The 25,692-nt window shown below is 45.7% G+C and overlaps 2 protein-coding genes across 2 annotated transcripts in view; one reads left to right on the top strand and one right to left on the bottom strand.

The window, feature by feature from the left end:
• The window catches only part of LOC143997722 (cytochrome P450 2C8-like), a 58,117-nt gene extending 39,616 nt beyond the window's left edge, over positions 1-18,501 (top strand). Inside the window, exons 7-10 of the mRNA XM_077493503.1 lie at positions 3,426-3,570; positions 7,786-7,973; positions 13,628-13,769; positions 17,439-18,501. Coding sequence (XP_077349629.1) covers positions 3,426-3,570; positions 7,786-7,973; positions 13,628-13,769; positions 17,439-17,632 — 669 coding nt within the window. The 3' untranslated portion in view covers positions 17,633-18,501. The remainder of the gene's footprint in view (positions 1-3,425; positions 3,571-7,785; positions 7,974-13,627; positions 13,770-17,438) is intronic.
• A 6,875-nt stretch (positions 18,502-25,376) lies between these two features.
• The window catches only part of METTL25B (methyltransferase like 25B), a gene marked incomplete in the record, with an annotated part of 46,561 nt that continues 46,245 nt past the window's right edge, over positions 25,377-25,692 (bottom strand). Inside the window, 1 exon segment of the mRNA XM_077493501.1 lies at positions 25,377-25,576. Coding sequence (XP_077349627.1) covers positions 25,443-25,576 — 134 coding nt within the window.

Raw genomic sequence — 25,692 nt, 5'->3', positions numbered from 1 at the left:
TGTAACGAATAGAAATGTATCCGAAGTTATGAATTATCCGAAATAATGAATGTCGTATCTAAACGAATGGAACGTAACAAATTAATGATAATTAATAACAATAAGGCGACCGGGCGTATAAGACGACCCCCTAATTCGACTGTATTTCTACAGTTTTTGCCTATCCTCACTGTATAGGACAACCCCCCTTCTGAGGCTTCATATTTCCTTCTTCTTAAGGGAAGTTGGAGCCATACCGCTCTGAGCCAATCACGGCAAGCGATTTATTCTATTAATGAATACAAATCCCGCTCGGATTGGCAGAGGTTGTTACTCCAGTCCGAGCAGGCTTTGTATTTATTAATAGAATACATCGCTCATTGTGATTGGCTCAGCTGCATATACTGTATGTTGCCGAAGCGACATACAGTATTACCGCACTTTCGGCCGGCTGCATTTGATACCCGGGCGTATAAGACGACCCCCACTTTTTGGGCGATTTTTTTTTACGTGTAAAGATTGTCTTTTTTTACGCCGAAAAATACGGTATTATTATATTATTCCATTTGCTTAGACGTGGCATTCTTTATTTCGCATTATTCCTAACTTCACATAAATTTGTATTCATTACATTCACTAACAGCCAAATTTGAAATTAAATTACAATACCTATAGATAATAGGTATTATTTTGAATTTTACGGATTTTCTTTCTTGCTTTCAAATTTTCGAATTTTCAGATTTTCAAATTTTCAGATTTTCTAATTTTCTAATTTGCAGATTTTCAAATTTTCAAATTTTCAAATTTTCAAATTTTCAGATTTTCAAATTTCCAGATTTTCAAATTTCCAGATTTTCAAATTTTCAAATTTCCAGATTTTCAAATTTTCAAATTTTCAGATTTTCAGATTTTCAAATTTTCTAATTTCCAGATTTTCAAATTTCCAAATTTTCAGATTTTCAAATTTCCAAATTTTCAGATTTTCAGATTTTCAAATTTTCAGATTTTCAAATTTCTGAATTTTCAGATTTTCTAATTTTCTAATTTTCAGATTTTCAAATTTTCAAATTTGCAGATTTTCAAATCTTCAGATTTTCTAATTTTCTAATTTGCAGATTTTCAAATTTTCGAATTTTCAAATTTTCAGATTTTCAAATTTTCTAATTTCCAGATTTTCACATTTTCTAATTTGCAGATTTTCAGATGTTCTAATTTGCAGATTTTCAAATTTTCGAATTTTCAGATTTTCAAATTTTCTAATTTCCAGATTTTCAAATTTCCAACTTTCCAAATTTCCAACTTTCCAAATTTTCAGATTTTCGAATTTTCAGATTTTCAAATTTCTGAATTTTCAGATTTTCAAATTTCAGAATTTTCAGATTTTCCAATTTCTGAATTTTCAGATTTTCCAATTTCTGAATTTTCAAATTTTCCAATTTCTGAATTTTCAGATTTTCCAATTTCTGAATTTTCAGATTTTCCAATTTCTGAATTTTCAGATTTTCCAATTTCTGAATTTTCAGATTTTCTAAATTTTCAAATTTTCAGATTTTCAAATTTTCAAATTTCCAAATTTCCAAATTTTCAGATTTCTGAATTTTCAGATTTTCAAATTTTCAAATTTTCAGATATTCAAATTTTTGGATTTTCTAATTTTCGAATTCCGAGAAAATTCGAAATTGGAAAATCTGAAAATTTGTAATTCGAAAACTAGAAAATTGAAAATCCAAAAAAATTCGGAAATTCGAAAATCCGAATTTACAAATTTTCAAATATACGAATTTTTGAATTCCGAAATTTTCGAATTTACAAAAAAAACAAAAAACAAATTAAACGAAAACGAACTCGTTTTTCGGCAGTGCACATGTCTAATCTCCGCCTAGAATCTGTAGCTTTATCATTGGAGGGATCTCAGAAATGAATGTCACTGACACTCACAGGTCAGGAAGAAACATTCCCGATTGTGAGAATAAGATGAGAGCAACTTTACTAATGATTATTTGGCCTTTTCCTGGATGAACTGTATGAGGTATATTTATATATATATATAAAGAAATTTGCATAGCAATTCCCTCAGTGAAAACATGTACATTAGCTCTGTGCAAATGAAAAAAAAATCAATTTATGAACATTTTATTAAGCCACTTTCTGTGCTGGGTGAATGTATTCTATTGATTTACATGGAAAATATTGAATTTAGCCACTAGATGGCACTTAACAAATCGTACGAATTACCTATACTTAGTACCATCTAGTGGCCAAATGCAGTATTTTTCATTTTAAATGAACAAAAAAGCATTCCTCCAGCAAAAGAAACACATACATTTTTGTGCCCCCTTTTACAGATAAAGGAATGTGCATGCACTTACTGAGCGAATTGCTATGAAAAGTTTTAATTTTTACTCCCAACTCCCCTATGAGAGTGAAATAATGATGGGGCACTATTCCTCCCACTGACACCAATGGTGGGGCACTATTCCTCCCACTGACACCAATGGTGGGGCACTATTCCTCCCACTGACACCAATGATGGGGCACTATTCCTCCCACTGACACCAATGATGGGGCACTATTCCTCCCACTGACACCAATGATGGGGCACTATTCCTTCCACTGATACCAATGATGGGGTACTATTCCTTCCACTGATACCAATGATGGGGAACTTTTCCTTCCACTGATACCAATGATGGGGCACTATTCCTTCCACTGATACCAATGATAGTGCACTATTTCTCCCACTGACACCAATGATGGGGCACTATTCCTCCCACTGATACTAATGATGGGGCACTATTCCAAATCCTCCCACTGACACCAATGATGGGGCACTATTCCTCCCACTGACACCAATGATGGGGCACTATTCCTCTCACTGACACCAATGATGGGGCACTATTCCTCCCACTGACACCAATGATGGGGCACTATTCCTTCCACTGATACAAATGATGGGGTACTATTCCTTCCACTGATACCAATGATGGGGCACTATTTATCCCACTGACACCAATGATGGGGCACTATTCCTCCCACTGATACTAATGATGGGGCACTATTCCAAATCCTCCCACTGACACCAATGATGGGGCACTATTCCTCCCACTGACACCAATGATGGGGCACTATTCCTCCCACTGACACCAATGATGGGGCACTATTCCTCCCACTGACACCAATGATGGGGCACTATTCCTCCCACTGACACCAATGATGGGGCACTATTCCTCCTACTGACACCAATGATGGGGCACTATTCCTCCCACTGACACCAATGATGGGGCATTTCTCCCTCTGGGCACAGTCTGGCCCTCCTAAGGTCTGTAGGACAGTAAACTGGCCCTTGGTTTAGTATGTTTGGAGACCCCTGTTTTAGGTGTTGTTACTTTGTTATAATATTTATACTTTGAAGAAAAATGAATTTCCAGTTTCCCGTTTCATTGCAGGAGGAGAAGAGGTCCTCGGGGGGTCATTTCAGTGAGACCAGCCTCCTGATGACTCTCATTGCCCTGCTCGCTGCTGGGACTGAGACCACAACCACCACGCTGAACTTCGCTCTGGTCCTAATCAGCAATTATCCGGAGATACAAGGTACCAGGGGCTCAATATAGACCTGTCACCAAAGGCCACTCTGATTTTTGCCTATGAGACTCCTATTTTAGTTCTGATTTTTCCCCATAAATTTAAAGATGGCTGTTATTTACACTAACCCAATAGAGTGGAGTGCAGGAGGTAAGCGGGGGCTGGCTGTTATTTACACTCACCCAATAGAGCGGAGTGCAGGAGGTAAGCGAGGGCTGGCTGTTATTTACACTCACCCAATAGAGCGGAGTGCAGGAGGTAAGCGGGGGCTGGCTGTTATTTACACTCACCCAATAGAGCGGAGTGCAGGAGGTAAGCGAGGGCTGGCTGTTATTTACACTCACCCAATAGAGCGGAGTGCAGGAGGTAAGCGGGGGCTGGCTGTTATTTACACTCACCCAATAGAGCAGAGTGCAGGAGGTAAGCGGGGGCTGGCTGTTATTTACACTCACCCAATAGAGCGGAGTGCAGGAGGTAAGCGGGGGCTGGCTGTTATTTACACTCACCCAATAGAGCGGAGTGCAGGAGGTAAGCGGGGGCTGGCTGTTATTTACACTCACCCAATAGAGCGGAGTGCAGGAGGTAAGCGGGGGCTGGCTGTTATTTACACTCACCCAATAGAGCAGAGTGCAGGAGGTAAGCGGGGGCTGGCTGTTATTTACACTAACCCAATAGAGCAGAGTGCAGGAGGTAAGCGGGGGCTGGCTGTTATTTACACTAACCCAATAGAGCAGAGTGCAGGAGGTAAGCGGGGGCTGGCTGTTATTTACACTAACCCAATAGAGCAGAGTGCAGGAGGTAAGCGGGGGCTGGCTGTTATTTACACTAACCCAATAGAGCAGAGTGCAGGAGGTAAGCGGGGGCTGGCTGTTATTTACACTCACCCAATAGAGCGGAGTGCAGGAGGTAAGCGGGGGCTGGCTGTTATTTACACTAACCCAATAGAGCAGAATGCAGGAGGTAAGCGGGGACTGGCTGTTATTTACACTCACCCAATAGAGCTGAGTGCAGGAGGTAAGCGAGGGCTGGCTGTTATTTACACTCACCCAATAGAGTGGAGTGCAGGAGGTAAGCGGGGGCTGGCTGTTATTTACACTCACCCAATAGAGCGGAGTGCAGGAGGTAAGCGGGGGCTGGCTGTTATTTACACTCACCCAAAAGAGCGGAGTGCAGGAGGTAAGCGGGGGCTGGCTGTTATTTACACTCACCCAATAGAGCAGAATGCAGGAGGTAAGCGGGGGCTGGCTGTTATTTACACTCACCCAATAGAGCGGAGTGCAGGAGGCAAGCGGGGGCTGGCTGTTATTTACACTCACCCAATAGAGCAGAGTGCAGGAGGTAAACGGGGGCTGGCTGTTATTTACACTCACCCAATAGAGCGGAGTGCAGGAGGTAAACGGGGGCTGGCTGTTATTTACACTCACCCAATAGAGCGGAGTGCAGGAGGTAAGCGGGGGCTGTCTGTCATTTACACTCACCCAATAGAGCAGAGTGCAGGAGGTAAGCGGGGGCTGGCTGTTATTTACACTCACCCAATAGAGCGGAGTGCAGGAGGCAAGCGGGGGCTGGCTGTTATTTACACTCACCCAATAGAGCAGAGTGCAGGAGGTAAACGGGGGCTGGCTGTTATTTACACTCACCCAATAGAGCGGAGTGCAGGAGGTAAACGGGGGCTGGCTGTTATTTACACTCACCCAATAGAGCGGAGTGCAGGAGGTAAGCGGGGCTGTCTGTTATTTACACTCACCCAATAGAGCAGAGTGCAGGAGGTAAGCGGGGGCTGGCTGTTATTTACACTCACCCAATAGAGAGGAGTGCAGGAGGTAAGCGGGGGCTGGCTGTTATTTACACTCACCCAATAGAGCAGAATGCAGGAGGTAAGCGGGGGCTGGCTGTTATTTACACTCACCCAATAGAGCAGAGTGCAGGAGGTAAACGGGGGCTGGCTGTTATTTACACTCACCCAATAGAGCGGAGTGCAGGAGGTAAGCGGGGGCTGGCTGTTATTTACACTCACCCAATAGAGCGGAGTGCAGGAGGTAAGCGGGGGCTGGCTGTTATTTACACTCACCCAATAGAGCGGAGTGCAGGAGGTAAGCGGGGGCTGGCTGTTATTTACACTCACCCAATAGAGCGGAGTGCAGGAGGTAAGCGGGGGCTGGATGTTATTTACACTCACCCAATAGAGCGGAGTGCAGGAAGTAAGCGGGGGCTGGATGTTTTTTACACTCACCCAATAGAGCGGAGTGCAGGAGGTAAGCGGGGGCTGGATGTTATTTACACTCACCCAATAGAGCGGAGTGCAGGAGGTAAGCGGGGGCTGGATGTTATTTACACTCACCCAATAGAGCGGAGTGCAGGAGGTAAGCGGGGGCTGGATGTTATTTACACTCACCCAATGCACTAAGCGTGGGGCTGGATGTTATTTACACTTACTTAATAGAGCAGAGTGCAAGAGGTAAGAGGGGGCTGGCTGTTATTTACACTCACCAAATAGAGCGGAATGCAGGAGGTAAGCGGGGGCTGGCTGTTATTTACACTCACTCAATAGAGCGGAGTGCAGGATGTTATTTACACTCACCCAATAGAGCGGAGTGCAGGAGGTAAGCGGGGGCTGGATGTTATTTACACTCACCCAATAGAGCGGAGTGCAGGAGGTAAGCGGGGGCTGGATGTTATTTACACTCACCCAATAGAGCGGAGTGCAGGAAGTAAGCGGGGGCTGGCTGTTATTTACACTCACCCAATAGAGCGGAGTGCAGGAGGTAAGGGATAAAGAAATAAGACAGTTGGTCAGAAAGCGTTAGAATAGAGAGAAAACTGTCAAATTATGTACATCACATGACTTTACTTAATTTCATATTTTAACCACTTCAGCTCCGGAAGAATTTACCGACATTAATGACCAGAGCATTTTTTTTTGCGATACGGCACGGCGTTGCTTTAACTGACAATTGCGCGGTCGTGCAACGCTGTACCCAAATAAAACAGATGTCCTTTTTTCCCCACAAATTTAACTTTCTTTTGGTGGTATTTGATCACCTCTATGGCTGTAAATGTTTGCGCTATAAACCAAAAGCAGACCGACAATTTTGCAAAAAAAAAAAAAAAAAATATATATATATATATATATATATATATATATATATATATATATATATATATATATATATATATATATATATATATATATATATATATATATATATATATATATATTTTTTTTTACTTTCTGCTATAAAACATATCCAATAAAAAAAAAATTTTAAAAATCAAATTTCTTCATCAATTTAGGCCAATGTGCATTCTGCTACATGTTTTTGGTAAAATAAAAAACCCCAATAAGCGTATATTGATTGGTTTGCGCAAAAGTTATAGCGTCTACAAACTAGGAAATATTTTTATGGAATTTTTTTCTTTTTTTTTTCTTACTAGTAATGGCGGCAATCAGCGACTTATAACAGGACTGTGACATTGCGGCGGACAAAATCAGACACTTTTTTGAGGACCAGTGACAGCAATACAGTAAACAATGCTAAAAAAAAAAAAAAAAAAAAATTTGCACTGTTGCAGTACTAATGACACTGGCAAAGAAGGGGTTAACATCGGGGGCGATCAAAGGGTTAAATGTGTCCCTAGAGAATGCTTTCTAACGGTGTGGGGGAGGTGCTTTAACTGTAGAAACACAGAGATCTGTGGTTCCTGCTTAGCAGAAAAACAGGATCTCCGTCTTCCCCTCTCACAGAACGTCGATCTGCCGTTTTGTCCTCCGGACCCACTTGATCACGTACCTGTATGTGATTTTGCACAGAAGAGCCACCCACCCGCGGTATATGTTGGTGGGGTGATCAGCAACCGGTTAACCTACATTTGTCCTGTAGATAATAACACAGGCCATTTTGTTGTATTACTTAAATCTTCTGAGATAACATTGCAACCATAAAAAGACGAAACGCGGTGCAGGCTGAAAAAAAAAAATGATATCTGGATGATGTTTGCAGCTTGCAGGCATCATTTAGATAATCTCCACTTCAAGTCCCCGACGCCATATGACGTGAACCGGGGGTGAAGTGGTTAATACATTTACGAATGACGAACGGCACTAATGTGCATCTTTTGCTTTTGCCTGGAGGTCCGCTTTTGCCGAGTTGGAAATATTTTCTCATTCCCCCCCCCATTGCTTTCTGGAAACAATCAGTGTTCTGTGTTTGGTGTCTCCTTCAGCCAAGGTCCAGCAGGAGATCGATGAGGTGACGGAGTCGCAGCGCCAAGCTGGGATCACGGACAGGGCGCAGATGCCGTACACCAACGCCGTGATCCACGAGATACAGAGAGTTCTAGACCTGGCACCGATGGCCCATTACCACGCCGTCACAGAGGACACCCACTTCCGAGGTTACACTATTCCCAAGGTGCGGGATTATCAACGGGCAGAGGGTGCCCATTTATTGCTACAACGTGCCAACCTGGTCTTTCCACTTTTGCAGCCAAATTGGGACAGCTCCTATTTTCCATTTGTTCCATATTGCCATTCACACAGCATAAGTCTAAGTTCACACCTATGCGGGTGCGTTTGATGCGTTTTCAGGCCTTTTTTCAGTGCATTTTGTGTTTTTTAAACCAGCGTTTTTATGTGTTTTTGCATGCGGTTTTCATGCATTTTGCGTTTTATCTCTTTCTCTTTAAACGCACTGTATAAAGCTGGTTGCTAAGGAGAGGGCCGGAAAGCTGGCCGCCGCGTCCTTAGCAACTGATGAGTCATCAGATGTCAGCGGGGTTCCCCGTTGAAAGCTGAATGTAAAAAAAAATTAAAAATTGCCGGCAAACAAAATGCATGAAAGAAACAGCGTGGGGTTCCCCCCAAGGTCCATAACAGGCCCCTCGGGTCTAGTAGGGATTCACCCCGACACACAAAAGTTAAAAAAAAAAAAAGGCGTGCCCCCCCCCCCCCTAAATTCCACACCAGACCCTTATCCGAGCATGCGGCCCGACAGGTCAGGAAAGGGAGGGGACGAGCAAGCACCTCCAGAACCATAACAGACCGCATACCCTCAACATGGGGTGGGATGGGTGCTTTGGGGCGGGGGGGGTGTGGGCTCTGCGCACCACACTCAACATAGTGGGGGTGGGTGCTTGGGGGCAGGGCCCACCCCAAAGCACCTTGCCCCCATGTTGATGAGGACAAGGGTCTCTTCCCAACAACCCTAGTCGGTGGTTGTCGGGGTCTGCGGGCGGGGGGCTTATCGGAATCTGGGGGACAAGGGGACCCCCAGCCCCCCACTCAGTGTGAATGGGTATCGGGTACATTGTACCCCTACCCATTTACCAAAAAAGCTGTGAAAAGTTTAAATAACAAGAGCCAGTTTTTGACAATTCCTTTATTAGTAAAATAGCCGCCGTCTCTTCTGCTGTCGTCTCTCCTGGTGCCGTCTCTCCTGGTGCCGTCTCTCCTGGTGCCGTCTCTCCTGGTGCCGTCTCTCCCGGGGCCCTCGTCTTCTTCCGCCATCGTTTTCTCCCCGAGCTGTCATCTCGCAGTGTTGTCTTCTTCCTCCTCCTGCGCACCGCGGCCTTCTTATTCTTTCTACTTACGTCGCCGCCATCTTCTTCTTCGCTGCCATCTTCTTCTTCGCTGCCATCTTCTTCTTCTTCCTCGCCACTGCCGGTTACCCGCTAAAAAATGCCAGCTCGGGGAGAAAACGGTGATGGACGAAGACGAGGGCACCGGGAGAGACGGGAATTGTCAAAAACTAGCTCTTGTTTTTTTTTTTACTTTTCACTGCTTTTTTGGTAAACGGGTAGGGGTGCAATATACCCGATACCCATTCACATAGGGTGGGGGGCCGGGATCTGGGGGTCCCCTTGTCTAAGGGGGCTTCCAGATTCTGATAAGCTCCCTGCCTGCAGACCCCGACAACCACCGGCTAGGGTTGTCGAGAAGAGGCCCTTGGCCTCCTCGACATGGGGGCAAGGTGCTTTGGGGTGGGCCCCATGCGGGCCCCGCCTCCAAGCATCCACCCCCACTATGTTGAGGGCATGCAATATGGTTCAGGAGGGGCGCTCGCTTATCCCTTCCCTTTCCTGACATGCCAGGCAGCATGCTTGGAAAAGGGTCTGGTAATTATTTTGGGGGGGGGGGACCCCACGCCGTTTTTTTTTTTTTTTATCTATTAGTCCAAATCGCTGGGAAAAAAAAGTCCCCGACCCTTTCTAAAAACGCACCAGCCGCAAAACACATAGATGTGAACTAGTACAATAGGAAACCATGTTAAATGGACTGTAGTGCATTTCTGCAAACTGCAAAACGCACTAAAAAAAACGCATAGGTGTTAAAGTAGGGTAACTGAATGAAAATGTAAAAATTGCAACTTATCTTTTTAGAAGCTCTCTTCTAGAAACAACAGTACTGAACAAAACTACTTGTAAGGGAGTTGTATTTACCATAATTAACCCCGTCTGTACTGTGCTATCAGATCTCATTATCAGTTGTAAACTTGATTTAGATAAAGTGGTTGTAAACCCTTACATATTTTTATCATAGGTGTATTTCATATGATAGAGACCGAATATGAACCAAAAATCCAGAAAAAAAAAACACACAATACAAATGTTATAAATGGAGTTGCAGTTCAGTGAGTAAAATAAGCATTTGATCCCCAAGCAAAACTTGGTGGAGAAACCCTTGTTGGCAATCACAGAGATCAGACGTCTCTTGTAGATGGTGATCAGGTTTGCACACATCTCAGGAGGGATTTTGGTCCACTCTTCTTCTTTACAGATCTTCTCTAAATCCTTAAGGTTTCTTGACTGTCACTTGGCAACTCGAAGTTTTAACTTCCTGTATAAATTTTCTATAGGATAAAAGTCTGGAGACTGACTAGGCCACTCCATAACCTTAATATGCTTCTTCTTGAGCCACTCCTTTGTTGTCTTGGCGGTATGTTTTGGGTCATTGTCATGCTGGAAGACCCATCTTCAGTGTTCTGGCTGAGGGAAGAAGGTTCTCATTCAAGATTTTTCAATACATGGCCCCGTCCATTGGTCCCTCAATGTGGCAAAGTCAGCCCGTACCTTTAGCAGAGCAATAGCCCCAAAGCATCGCGTTTCCACCTCCCTGTTTGACTGTAGGAATGGGTCTTCTTAGGGTCATAGTCAGCATTTTTCCTCCTCCAAACATGCTTAGTCCCCCTCCCCAAGAAGGCACATGTACAGTCATGTCAATGAACATCCAGATAATTCAGAGAAGGATCGGGAGAAAGTGCTGCGGTCAGATGAGACCAAAATTGAGCTCTTTGGCATTAACTTGACTCACCGTGTTTGGAGGAAGAGAAATGCTGACCATGACCCTAAGCAGGGGCGTAACTATAGGGGGTGCAGCAGTTGCGACCGCAACTGGGCCCTGTGCTGCAGGGGGCCCATGCAGCCCCCTCTACATATGGCCGGCAGCAGCATAGGCAGCTAGGGGTACCAGTGCACCATGCACACGGGTGGCTGGAGGCGTAGGGTGACTAGCAGAGCTCCATGCTCGACTATCACACTGGCTGCTCTTTAGTTGTGCATTCCCTGCATGACCTGTGTCCTCGGCCGGCTCCTCAGAGTACCCCTCTCCTGCTCCATGCATTGCTGCTCAGTCCGATGTCTGTTCTCCCCAGCCAGAGTCCCCCCCCCCCCGAGTCCGGCCCACACTGCATACTTCTCCCGGGTAAACAAACTTTAAGCACACAGATGCAGTGCAGCCCTATGAGAGCCCCCCGGGAGGACACTGCAGGCTTGTCTGCCAGCCCCCCTCCTCCCCCGTCATACACAGATGACGGCCTGCAGCTTGGTCATGGTGAGTGAGAGGACCCCATCCCCCACACACCATTACTTACCCCCTCCATCTCCCCCTGGGGACAGGGGCCCCTTCTTACTTGGGGACAAGGACCCCCATCTCCCCTGGGGACAGGGACCCCTTCTCACCTGGGGGCAGTAACTTCATCTGCCTTGGAGAAAAGGACCTCATCTCTTCTGGGGACTAAGGGGACCCCATCCTGCCTAGGCACAGTCCCCCAATGGGGCACCTAAAAATTGAAAAAAATAATAATAAAAAAAAAACTACTGATGCCAGTGGTGGAACTACAGGGCTCACAAAGGTCATACCTGTGACCACGCCCTGGAGTTCCACCGCCGGACTCGGGGGGAAGGGCCCTGGCTGGGGTTCAGGGGGGGCCTTTCATGGTTTTCTCGCATCGGGGCCCTGAAGGTTCTAGTTACGCCACTGACCCTAAGAACATCATCCCTACAGTCAAGCATGGAGGTGGAGACATGATGCTTTTTGGGGCCATTTCCCTGCTAAATGTACAGACTGACTTTTTATTTTTGTATTTTTTTGTACTTTGTATTTTTTTTTTTTATTTATTTGTTTTTAAGGTTGAACTGGATGGACTTGTGTCTTTTTTTCAACCTGACTATGTAACTATGTAACTTTGCCGCATTGAGGGGCCAATGGATGGGGCCATGTATTGTGAAATATTGGATAAGAGCGTTCTTCGTTCAGCCAGAACACTGAAGATGGGTCGTGGATGGGTCTTCCAGCATAACAATGACCCAAAACATACCACCAAGTCAACAAAGGAGTGGCTCAAGAAGAGACACATTAAGGTCATTGAGTGGCCTAGCCAGTCTCCAGACCTTAATCCTATAGAAAATGTATGGAGGGAGCTGGAACTTCGAGTTGCCAAGAGACAGTCAAGAAACCTTAATGGTTTATAGAAGATCTGTAAAGAAGAGAGGACCAAAATCCCTCCTGAGATGTGTGCAAACCTGACCACCAACTACAAGAAACGTCTGACCTCTGTGCTTCCCAACAAGGGTTTCTCCACCAAGTACCGAGTCATGTTTTGCTTGATGATCAGATACTTAATTTACTCGCTGAACGGCAACGCAATTTATAGCATTTGTTTAATGTCTTTTTTTCTGGATTTTTGGTCGATTTTCTGTCTCTATCATATAAAATACTCCTATAATAAAAAGTATAGACCCTTCATTTCTTTGTAAGTGGGCAAACTTACACAATCTGCAGGGGATCAAATATTAATTGACCCCACTGTAAGTTGTACCTGTTTATCTGAAGCCTTCTCTTCTCTACATCTGTTCAAAAGTGCAACATTTATTAAAGCGGAGGTCCACCCTAAAGTGGAGCTTCCGCTCATTGGAACCCCCCCCCCCCCTCCGGCGCCACAATTGGCACTTTTCAGGTGGGAGGGGGGTGCAGGTACCTGTACAGTACAGGTATATGCACCCACTTCCGGCATAGATATCTGCAGAATATACACCCCTTTCCGAAGGTCCCCCCACTGCCTGCTGGGAAACACACGGATCCCAGAGACAGCGGGGACCATCCTTATTGCGCAGCGCGACTCGCGCATGCGCAGTAGGGGAACCGGGAAATGAAGCCGCAAGGCTCCACTTCCCGATTCCCATACCCAAGATGGCGGCGGCAGCAGCACCCGAGAGATGATCGAGAGATCGGCTTCGGGTGCCGACGTCGCGGGTGCGCTGGGCGGGTAAGTGTCCTTATTTTAAAAGTCAGCAGCTGCAGTATTTGTAGCTGCTGGCTTTAAAAAAAAAAAAAAAACGGCGGACTCCCGCTTTAAGCTTGTCTGAGCTTTTAAAAAAAAAAAAAAAAAAAAAAGAGTCCCTTCTATTGCCCTCGCCCTTCCCCAAATCTCCAAATTCTGTGCTGTGATCCGACTTCCTGTTAGAGGGTGGCTATGCTCATTCTCCATGGTCCCAATGTATGTATGTATGTATGAGCATAGCTGCCCTCTTTTTGCTCACACCTGAGATCCACCTTTTTTAATATATATATTTAATAAAGCTTAGAACAGTATGGAAACTTTTTGAAGAATAATAATAAAATATAATATATATATATATATATATATATATATACATACATACACACATATATATATATATATATATATATATATATATATATATATATTTTTTTTTTTTTCCGGATGAGTTTTATTTTAATTGATGTATAAAACTGAATGTACATAGGGACTCTCATTTACCTTTTCAGGGGACCACAGTGATTGCGTTCATCTCTTCGGTGCTATCTGACCCCAGCCAGTGGGAGACTCCCGCAGAGTTCAACCCGGGGCATTTTCTGGATGAAAAGGGACAATTCCGCACAAAGACCGCGTTCATGGCTTTCTCTGCAGGTGAGAACAACAAAAATATGATATTTATTATTTTATTATTATTATTAATTTTATTATTTTATTATTATTAAAAAATTATAGAAAGAGAAAGAGAGAGTGAGTTTTTTTTTTTATATACACACACACACTATATTATCAAAAGTATTGAGACACCTGCACCTTTACATCAGGGGGTGCCCAACCAGTGGCCCTGGGGCCACATATGGCCCGCGGAGCCCTCTGATGTGGCCAACGACCTCATGTGCTGGGATGGCGGGTTGGCAAGCCCAGATCGTGGGTTACCGACCTGCCATGCCAGAGCATCAGTGTTTTTGAATGAAGCTGGCAGTAGAGGAAGCAAGCAGCTGCAGAGCAGATCCACATGAGCCGATGCTTCCTGTATAGCGTCGGCTCCTGTCACAGGTGGAGTGATGACGAGTGATGGAGGGACCAAATGCATCCGCCTGGGACAGCAACAGCCAGCAATACCTGAATGAAAGACTGTTATTAAAAGGTAATTTCATTACTAAAATCAGTGTATTTATGGGCATAGCTGTCTGCAGTGGATACTGGGCTACTTTTTAAACTGATCCACAGGTGCAGCACAATGCACCTGCGGGTGACCTGCACCGAGCCATAGACTTCTGTTATTACCTGCAGGTTTGGTGCGCTTTCAGAAAGTGTCCCATATCTGTAGGATATAATAGGATTTTATGGCAAAGTGCAGCTAACCCACTATCTTTTCATGTGACAACACTGAAGAAATGACACTTGTCTACAATGTAAAGTAGTGAGTGTACAGCTTGTATAACAGTGTAAATTTGCTGTCCCCTCAAAATAACTTAACACACAGCCATTAATGTCTAAACCGCTGGCAACAAAAGTGAGTACACCCCTCAGTGAAAATGTCCAAATTGGGCCCAATTAGCCATTTTCCCTCCCCCGGTGTCTTGTGACTCGTTAGTGTTACAAGGTCTCAGGTGTGAATGGGGAGCAGGTGTAGTACATTTGGTGTTATCGCTCTCACTCTCTCATACTGGTCACTGGAAGTTCAACATGGCACCTCATGGCAAAGAACTCTCTGAGGATCTGAAAAAAAAGAATTGTTGCTCTACATAAAGATGTCCTAGGCTATAAGAGGATTGGCAAGAACCTGAAACTGAGCTGCAGCACGGTGGCCAAGAGTTATACTGAGAGCTGGGGTGGGAAAGGGGGAGAGCGATACTGAGAGCTGGGGTGGGAAAGGGGGAGAGCGATACTGAGAGCTGGGGTGGGAAAGGGGGAGAGCGATGCTGAGAACTGGGGTGGGAAAGGGGGAGAGTGATGCTGAGAACTGGGGTGGGAAAGGGGGAGAGCTATACTGAGAGCTGGGGTGGGAAAGGGGGAGAACGATACTGAGAGCTGGGGTGGGAAAGGGGGAGAACGATACTGAGAGTTATGGTGGGAAAGGGGGAGCGCTATACTGAGAGCTGGGGTGGGAAAGGGGGAGAGCGATGCTGAGAGCTGGGGTGGGAAAGGGGGAGAGTTATACTGAGAGCTGGGGTGGGAAAGGGGGAGAGCGATACTGAGAGTTGGGGTGGGAAAGGGGGAGCGCTATACTGAGAGCTGGTGTGGGAAAGGGGGAGAGTTATACTGAGAGCTGGGGTGGGAAAGGGGGAGAGTTATACTGAGAGCTGGGGTGGGAAAGGTGGAGAGCGATACCGAGAGCTGGGGTGGGAAAGGGGGAGAGCGATACCGAGAGCTGAGGTGGGAAAGGGGGAGAGCGATACCGAGAGCTGGGGTGGGAAAGGGGGAGAACGATACCGAGAGCTGGGGTGGGAAAGGGGGAGAGAGATACCGAGAGCTGGGGTGGGAAAGGGGGAGAGCGATGCTGAGAGCTGGGGTGGGAAAGGGGGAGAACGATACTGAGAGCTGGAGTGGGAAAAGGGGAGAGCGATGCTGAGAGCTGGGGTGGGAAAGGGGGAGAGCGATACTGAGAGCTGGGGTGGGAAAGAGGGAGAGCGATACTGAGAGCTGGGGTGGGAAAGGGGGAGAGCGATACTGAGAGTTGGGGTGGGAAAGGGGGAGAGCGATGCTGAGAGCTGGGGTGGGAAAGGGGGAGAGCTATACTGAGAGCTGGGGTGGGAAAGGGGGAGAACGATACTGAGAGTTGGGGTGGGAAAGGGGGAGAGCGATGCTGAGAGCTGGGGTGGGAAAGGGGGAGAGCGATGCTGAGAGCTGGGGTGGGAAAGGGGGAGAGTTATACTGAGAGTTGGGGTGGGAAAGGGGGAGAGCGATGCTGAGAGCTGGGGTGGGAAAGGGGGAGAGCGATCCTGAGAGCTGGGGTGGGAAAGGAGGAGAGCGATGCTGAGAGGTGGGGTGGGAAAGGGGGAGAGCGATGCTGAGAGGTGGGGTGGGAAAGGGGGAGAGCGATGCTGAGAGGTGGGGTGGGAAAGGGGGAGAGCGATGCTGAGAGCTAGGGTGGGAAAGGGGGAGAACGATACTGAGAGCTGGGATGGGAAAGGGGGAGAGCGATGCTGAGAGCTGGGGTGGGAAAGGGGGAGAGCGATGCTGAGAGCTGGGGTGGGAAAGGGGGAGAGCGATACTGAGAGCTGGGGTGGGAAAGGGGGAGAGCGATACTGAGAGCTGGGGTGGGAAAGGGGGAGAGCGATGCTGAGAGCTGGGGTGAGAAAGGGGGAGAGCGATGCTGAGAGCTGGGGTGGGAAAGGGGGAGAGTGATGCTGAGAGCTGGGGTGGGAAAGGGGGAGAGCGATGCTGAGAGCTGGGGTGAGAAAGGGGGAGAGCTATGCTGAGAGCTGGGGTGGGAAAGGGGGAGAGCGATACTGAGAGCTGGGGTGGGAAAGGGGGAGAGCGATGCTGAGAGCTGGAGTGAGAAAGGGGGAGAGCGATGCTGAGAGCTGGGGTGGGAAAGGGGGAGAGCGATGCTGAGAGCTGGAGTGAGAAAGGGGGAGAGCGATGCTGAGAGCTGGAGTGAGAAAGGGGGAGAGCGATGCTGAGAGCTGGGGTGGGAAAGGGGGAGAGCGATGCTGAGAGCTGGGGTGGGAAAGATATAGACTGAACGGAGTGAAATAATAGTAGGAGAGAGAGAACAATGGAAACAGAAGGAAGAAAAAAAAATAAACCTGAGAAGCAAAAAAAGTGTTATAAAAGAATGTGGTGAGACAAGCAGAGATCATTGCAGCGTGCTCTTCCCAGCTCAGCACATAGATGCCGCACAGTGGAAGCTTCTGGCCGGAAATAATTCTGATCTTATATGACGTGTCCACATCAGAGCACATAGCACAGCCAGCTGGGGGGGAATTTATTGTAACAATGTATTACATAAAAGGCTTCATCTGTCCGAAAAATAAAAGTGACAGTTTAGAGCTCATCTGACAAATAAGAAAGTTTCAGTGACCTCGGACATGACGGGTTCAGACAGTCGGTATTGTTGGAGATTTTCCATCACTTCCTGTCTGGTGAAGTTCCTGGCACTGGGTGGGTGAGGGGAAATCTCTCCAAAGGAGCTTCAGGAAGTACAAACCCAACAGGGGGGTGGGGGAGGTTCTAATCCTTCTCCACTCCACCCAAAAGTAGTAGAAAAAGCCGCCCATCAAAAAAATGAAATGGGAGAGGAGGGTACGATGGCGCTTGAATTACGAATAAGTGAAATTTTATTATTACCAGTTACAATTCTCGTCTTCTCCGCAGGGAAACGGGTTTGCGCCGGGGAGAATTTGGCCCGCATGGAACTCTTCCTACTCTTTTGCGGCCTGCTCCAGAAGTTCACCTTCACCCAGCCGCCGGGCGCAGAGCGCCAGGACTCTAAGGCGCTAAAACAGAACAAGATAAGAAGTTTGTTCTTCTCCCAGGTGTGCGCCGTGCCGCGATCCCAGGGATCCTAGAGGCCGCCAATCAAATGCCACCGTTGGACAACCGCACCTTAGATGTCTGCATTGTGGGGGGGGGGGGGGGGATTTTTATTAATGAATATGAAAGAATATAAAAAATGTGCTTACTCACTTTTAATAGGCTGTCTTAAATCTGAGCTGGCACCGCACCCGGCTTTATGCGTTACCATATACTGCAGTACAGCGTTACGCCAACGCAGCAGTACGAATGGGACTTCACTGGCTCCAGAAATTCTCCACTCTAATCTCAGGTCAACGTAATCACATGGATTGTAATGCCGCGTACACACGATCGGAAATTCGGCCAGCAAACGAGCGACTAGAGCTTTTGGTGGGAAAAAGGCGAACGCGCGTACGCTCCATCGGACTTTTGCTGGCTGAATTCCCGTCAGCAAAAGACTGAGAGCAGGTTCTCAAAGTTTCGATCGGAAAATTCAGATCGTCTGTACCAATTCCGACGCGCAAAATCCCCACGAAACAATTGGACGCATGCTCGGAAGCATGGAACGTCATTCTCTCGGCTCATCGTAGTGTCGTACGTCATCGCGTTCTTGGTGGTCGAAAGTTCAGCGAACTTTTGTGTGACCGGTGTGTACGCAAGGCAAACTTGAGCGGAATTCCGTCGGAAAAAAACCATCCAAGATTTTTCCGACGGAAAATCCGCTCGTGTGTACGCGGCATAAGAGATTTTCTGATCAGACTTCTTTAATTGTAATGTAATAATCAATCTATTTCTGTCAGGTTTAGTTTTCTTCTTCATTATTCTATTCATTGATGTATTTTTAATAACGGCGTATCGTTCAGTAAACTCTCGCACTTGTTTTTGTTCTCTAGCCAAAAATAAAATAATAAATAAAATAGAATGTCTGACATTTATTGCACTTTTGCTCAGATCTGTGATCACGGATGTTTCATGTGTGAGTGGGACAAGATATTAGATAGAATAATGGTTAAAAAGCACCACATCCCCCACCCCCAAAGAAATCAATTAAAATAAAACAAATAAACCGCTTGCGGACCTCCCCACGAACATTACTACAGATTATGATTTGTTACAGCACAAGGCATTTGAGCGGATCCCGGCCAATGATTAATTGCCGAGAACTGTTGATTGGCTCCATCAATCATAGAGGAGAGCTCTGTGTTGGTATAAAAACACAGAGCTCCAAAAAAAAACAAAAAAAAAACACAGAGCTTCAAACGCTGACAAATTGATCTTGTTTTTTTATTCCCTGCGAAGATTGCGTAGTAAAAGTAAAACGTTACACACATTACACATTGTTAGGTACCAGTGGCGGCTGGCGCTCGATAATCCGGGTGTGGCGGCAAACCAACAACACCCCTCCTCACCAGGAGACGAGACCACCCCCCCACCCCCCTGTGACGGACAAGAATGCGGGGAACACCCCCTAAGAAGAGGCCCACCAAGGGGGAAGGGCGTCCCCCCTCCCCATGGGTTGACTCCGATCTCCCCTCCTCCTTCGCCCCGGTCTGTGCCAGGATGTGCTGGATGGCTGAGCCACTGTGGGTAAGCCATCCCTGGAGTCACAGTGGCAGCTGGTGGGTCGGTCGGTCTTTCCCTGCTTCTCCAGCCGTGCGTCTCCTCCCCCTTGAGCAATATGATCGCTTCTCCTTTCGGGCAATCAGGAAACGGGACTCATGACCCACATCCCGATTCGCTGGGAGGATATTAATTCGCTATTGTCACACAACTGGGTGGGCTTCGGGTGCAGTGCTCTACACCCCGGTCCCGCCCTTCTTTGAAGCCTAATAGAGCCTCTGGCTTTAATCACGTGCTTAACCCCCCCCCATATTGGAATCCATGCATCCAACGCCCTGAATGCAGGTTAAGGGCCAGGCGCATTGATGGGGGGGGGGGGCGGCAGCCCTGCGCCCTGTATGGACAGGCCGCCACTGTAATGGCGCGTACACACGACCGGAGTTTCCGGCAGAAAAGGTACTACGGAATCTTTCCGTCGGATATTACGATCGTGTGTGGGGCTTCATCTGACTTTTTTCTTCAAAAATTCCAAACGGACCTAGAAATAGGTTTCAAATCTTTCTGACAGAATCAATTCCCATTGGAAAAACCATTCTTCTGTATACTAATCCGACTAACCAAATACGACCCAAGGGCAGCTATTGGCTACTGGCTATTGAACTTCCTTTTCTAGTCCCGTCGTACGTCATCACATACTAAACAAACGGACTTTGGTCCGTTTGTGTGTGGGCAAGTCAAGTCGGAACTCCGTTGGGAAGACCTTCGGACCTTTTCTGCTGGAAAGTCCGGTCATGTGTACACGGCATTAGGCACACAGTTAATCCTTTGATCGCCCCTAGACGTTAACCCCTGTCATTAGTAAACTCATTATCCATCATTATATTATCATCATATTATTATTATCATGTCATTATCCAAAGTCCTTGAATGTCTGGTCTACAACCGACTGAGCGACACACCGAGAATAACCTTCTTGATCCCCTTCAGTCTGGATTTCGCCCCCCAACACTCCACAGAAATTGCTCTCCTAAAACTCACAAACGATCTACTACCAGCTAAATCCAATGGACACAATTGTGTACTCCAACTCCTGGCCCTCTCTGCGGCCTTTGACATGGTTGACAGCCTCCTCCTCCCCCAAAAGACTCCACTCCTTTGGTCTCCAGGACTGTACTCTTTGCTGGTTCTCATCCTACTTTTATAACCGCATCGTTAGGCCCCTTTCACACCATAAGCCTGCTCGGATCTGCCTGGCCGTTTTTCAGATGTATCCGAGCGGGCCATCCACTGACCCCTATGGGCAGGTGGACACCCGTTTGCCATCCGATCTGCTAAAAACAGACGTTTAGGCGATACCTTCAGCTATCCGTCTGGTGGATCAGATGAGATCTGCTAAAAACAGACTTATAGGCGATACCTTCAGCTATCCGTCTGGTGGATCAGATGAGATCTGCTAAAAACAGACTTATAGGCGATACCTTCAGCTATCCGTCTGGTGGATAGGATGAGATCTGTTGAAAACCGAGATGTTGTCCGTTTTTGTCCAATTTCCCCATAGAAATTAGCAGCGCTCGGAAAGGCCCCTCCCTACTTAGTGAGTGGAGATGGACCTATCATCATACGATCAACGGATCGATCCCCCCCGCTGAGCGGATCTGCCTTGTGTGGAATGGCCATTAGCGTTACTTACAATTCTACTTCCTCCTCTTCCTTTGGTCCTCCAAGGTTCTGTCATTGGGCCTCTCCTATTCTCGATCTACACCTCCTCCCTGGGTCAGCCGATATTCTCCCATGGCTTTCAATACCACCTCTATGCCAACGACACCCAAATTTATCTCTCTACCCCTCAGCTCACTCCCTCCATCTCCTCACGCATCACTAATTTACCAATGGACATATCAGTCTGGATGTCACACCACTTCCTCAAACTCAACCTGTCAAAAACCAAGCTCATGAGATTTCCTCCCCCACATGCCCCCTTCCCCCGATCTCGCTGTCAAGATTGATAGCACAACCATCAACCCGTCTCCACGTGCCAGGGTGCCAGGGGGTAACCCTGGACTCTGAACTGTCCTTTCAGCCCCACATTCAATCACTGTCCAAATCTTGCCACCTCAACCTCCGCAACATCTCTAGAATACGCCCCATCCTAAGCAAGGACACAACCAAGCTCCTAATTCACTCCTCGGTCATCTCTCACCTGGACTACTGCAACTGCCTCCTCATTGGCTTACCATTACATAGGCTCCTCCCCCCTTCAGTCCATCATGAATGCTGCTGCCAGACTCATCCACCTTACCAATCGCTCAGCGTCTTCTACCTCGCTCTGCCAATTCCGCCACTGGCCTCCACTCACCTAATAAAATTCAAAATACTAACAACTTACAAAGCCATCCACAACTCTGCCCCCCACTACCTCACTAACCTCATCTTAAAATCCCAACCAAATTGTTCTATTCATTTTTTCCAGGACCTCCTGCTCTCTAGCTCACTTGTCACCTGCTCCCATGCTAGCCTACAGGACTTTTCCCGAGCCTCTCCCATCCTATGGACCTCCCTACCCCAATCCGTCCAACTATCTACTCCTATCTACTTTTAGTCGATCCTAGGAAACCTTTATTTTTAGAGAAGCCTATCCCGCCTTTATCTAATTACTGCACTTTTACCTTTCCATCAGCCACTCCCCACAGTTGTTACCTTTTGTATTACTTGACCCCCCTCTCTGCCAATCCCTCCATTGGCTGCCACTCACCCAACAAATTCAATTCAAAATACTAACATTAACTGACAAAGCCATCCACAACTCTGCCCCCAGCTATATCACTAACCTAGTCTCCAAATACCATCCTACTCGTCCTCGTCACCTCCTCCCATGCTCGCCTCCAGGACTTTTGCCGAGCCTCTCCCACCTTCCGGAACTCTCTACCCCAATCTGCTCGATTATCTCCTACTCTGTTTGCTTTTAGACGATCCCTGAAAACCCTTCTCTTCAGAGAAGTCTATCCTGCCTCCACATAACAACTGTATTTTCATTTTCTCCATCGGCTCATCCCCCACAGCGATTACCTTTTGTATCTCTTGACCTTCCCTTCTAGATTGTAAGCTCTAATGCGCAGGGCCCTCTAATTCCTCCTGTATTAAGTTGTATTGCAACTGTACTGTCTGCCCTTATGTTGTAAAGCACTGCGCAAACTGTTGGCGCTATATAAATCACGTATAATAATAAGACAGTGACAGTATACAGTATTAGCACTGATCACTGTATTAGTATCACTAGCGGCGTCAGTTAGTGTACCCCCCAGCCAGCATCAGATTACACCCCACACTATCACAGTCCCATTATAAATCGCTGATCACCACCATAAGACCTTAAAAGAGCAGTGCGTGACAGACAGCCCAGAAATCTCAAAGAACTGGAACACTTTTGTAAGGAAGAATGGGCAAAGATACCTCAAACAAGGATTGAAAGACTCTTGGCTGGCTACCAAAAGCGTTTACAAGCTGTGATACCTGCCAAAGGGGGGCAGTACAAGATATTAACTCTGCAGGGTGCCCAAACTTTTGCAGACGCCATTTTTCTGTAATTTTGAAAGTGTAAATGATGGAAATAAAATCTAACTTTTTTTGACATATTATAAAAATGTCTAATCTGTAATTTTGATGCCATTTGTCCATCTTTCCTTGGCTTCGTTATGCACATTAATACACATTTTTACCTGGGGTGCCCAAACTTTCGATCCCCACTGTAATATATATATATATATATATATATATATATATATATATATATATATATATATATATATATATATATATATATATATAATGTTTTATGAAAAAAAAATTTTTTTTATTTTTTCATAAAACATATATACATTATATATATATATATATATATAATATATAATTTTTTTATTTTTTCATAAAACATACATATACATTATATATATATAGATATAGATATATATATATATATATATATATATATAGAGATATATAGATATATATCTCTATATATATATATATAGATATATATATATATAGATATATATATATATATATATATATATATATATCTCTATAATCCTGGTCATGAAGGGGAAAAATAAAATCTTCCAGAAGGCAAATGGTTAAAAAACGGTCCAAGAAAACATACTCCAAAATAATGAAATTAGAATAAATATATAAAAAATAAATACATTTTTTTTTTAAATGGTTCAAGCACCATATCCCCCAAAAAATAAAAATTAATTAAATATCGAAAATTAAAAATTTCGAAAAAAAAAATATATAAAAAAACATCCCAAAATAAAAAAAAATAATATAAACTAAAATTAAATATCTGACATTTACCGCACTTTTGCTCAGATTAGTGTGGATAAACACAGTGCCTGATTACCAAACAGGCAGAGTAGGCAACGGCACAAAGAAACCCAAAGAGATGGGGTTACTTAGCAAGACCAGGCAGTTTGTCTAATAATGCTTTATTATCAAAGGTGACAAAAATTCTAAACTTCCTCTACTTCACAACAGTTAAAAATTACATTTTGATAAATTGCTCTGGAAGCAGCTGCTCACATACAACCAACCATGCACACCAATAATGCCAATTTCAAAAGTATTGGGACGCCTGCCTTTACACGCACATGAAATTTAATGGCATCCCAGTCTTAGTTCTTAGGGTTCAATATTGAGTTGGCCCACCCTTCACAGCTATAACAGCTTCAGCTCTTCTGGGAAGGCCGTCCACAAGGTTTAGGATGGCGTCTATGGGAATGTTTGACCATTCTTCCAGAAGAGCATGTGTGAGGTCAGGCACTGATGTTGGACGAGAAGGCCTGGCTTGCAGTCTCTGCTCGAATTCATCCAAAGGTGTTCCATCAGGTTGGGGTCAGTACTCTGTGCAGGCCAGTCAAGTTCCTCCACCCCAAACTTGCACATCCATGTCTTTATGGATCTTGCTTTGTGCACTGGTGAGCAGTCATGTTGGAACAGGAAGTGGCTTGCTGAGAGGCTGAGCCAGCTGCCGGTCGGGCATCTGGCTGAATCCCAACATCAAAGTCGGGTTCCCTGCAGAGCCTGGAGTGGGCTCAGTGATGTCAGCCAACAGCAGGCTTTAGTAGGCCGTACTAACTACACTCCTGTGATCCACAGGAAAAGTAGGGCCAAAAGAACTTTGGCCCTACTTTTACTTTAACCACTTCCTGCCCGTCGTATGAAGGCTGCAGAGTGGCTCTATTATCCTGACTGGGGCGTCATAGGACGTCCAGCAGGATAAGGTGCGCAGCGCAGCGATTGGTAGTGCGGTGTGTCGCTCTGACACACCGCATCTCAGATCCTGGTAAAGAGCCTCTGACATAGGCACTTTACCATCTGATTAGCTGTGTCCAATTACAGTTGATCACATGTTAACCAGGAAGTGCCGCTTATCAGGCTTTTCCTATATTCGCCCCGACAAGGCGCGAGTAGAGGAGAGCCGATCATCTCCTGACAGGATGGTCTGTGCTGATAATTAGTGCATGGATTATCAGTGCAGACCCATGAAGGATGCCCACTAGAGCCCACCAGGGATGCCCATCAAGATGCGAACCCGTGCCCATCAAGGATGCCAATCAGTGCCTCCTCATCAGTGTCACCAATAGCCATCAGAGCCGCCTATCAGTGCCACCTCTGAGTGCGCATCAGAGCTGCATATCAGAGCTGCCTCATCAGTGCAGCCTCATCAGTGCAGCCTCATCAGTGCAGCCTCATCAGTGCAGCCTCATCAGTGCAGCCTCATCAGTGCAGCCTCATCAGCGAAAGAGACTTTTTTTGCAAAATTGTATAACAGACATTTCTTTTTCCAGCAAAAAATAAAATAAAAAACGGATAATAATTAAATACCACCAAAAGAAAGCTCTATTTGTGGGGGAAAAAAAAACAATAACATTTTTTTTTGCACGGTGTTACATGACCGTGCAATTGTCATTCAAAACTGGCCTGGGCAGCAAGGGGGTGAAAGTGCCCGGTATCGAAGGGGTTAAACCTTTGAGAAAACTGAGAGAATGTGAACAGGACAAGCTCTGGATTTCTGACAGAATCAAATTCGGTTCTCACATGAATGTGCCTGAAAACAGTTCTATTTCATACACTAACGTCACTGCCTCTCCACTTCCAAAAACAGAAAACAAATGTTATATGTTACAAATTGTATGTTCTATTTTATTAGTCTCCAATACATTCCATACACAAGACTGGTTTCAGGATAAGCCCTTTATTCAGGAATAAATAAAATACTGAAATAATAAATAAAATTGTGTGAGGTTACATGGCCGAGTCGCTCGCCGTCATCTCCTCCAGAAGATCACCTAAATCTGAAACGTCCTTCGCAGCGACCAGAACCAGATTCCTCGGAGAGAACTGCGGCTTAAACAGCGGGATCACTTCACACTGAAATCCTGGCCAACAAACACAAATTCATTAATTGAGAAAAAATAAAATAAAAAAAGGAATACGATAAATAAATGATAAAGATAATAATAAATACAAAATCGATCATTGAACTTTTATCCAG

This window comes from Lithobates pipiens, unplaced genomic scaffold (assembly GCF_037356315.1).
Source record: "Lithobates pipiens isolate NorthernLeopardFrog02 unplaced genomic scaffold, aLitPip1_a1.2 Scaffold_19, whole genome shotgun sequence".
Lineage (NCBI taxonomy): Eukaryota > Metazoa > Chordata > Amphibia > Anura > Ranidae > Lithobates > Lithobates pipiens.
This window is presented reverse-complemented; position numbering and strand designations above follow the sequence as displayed.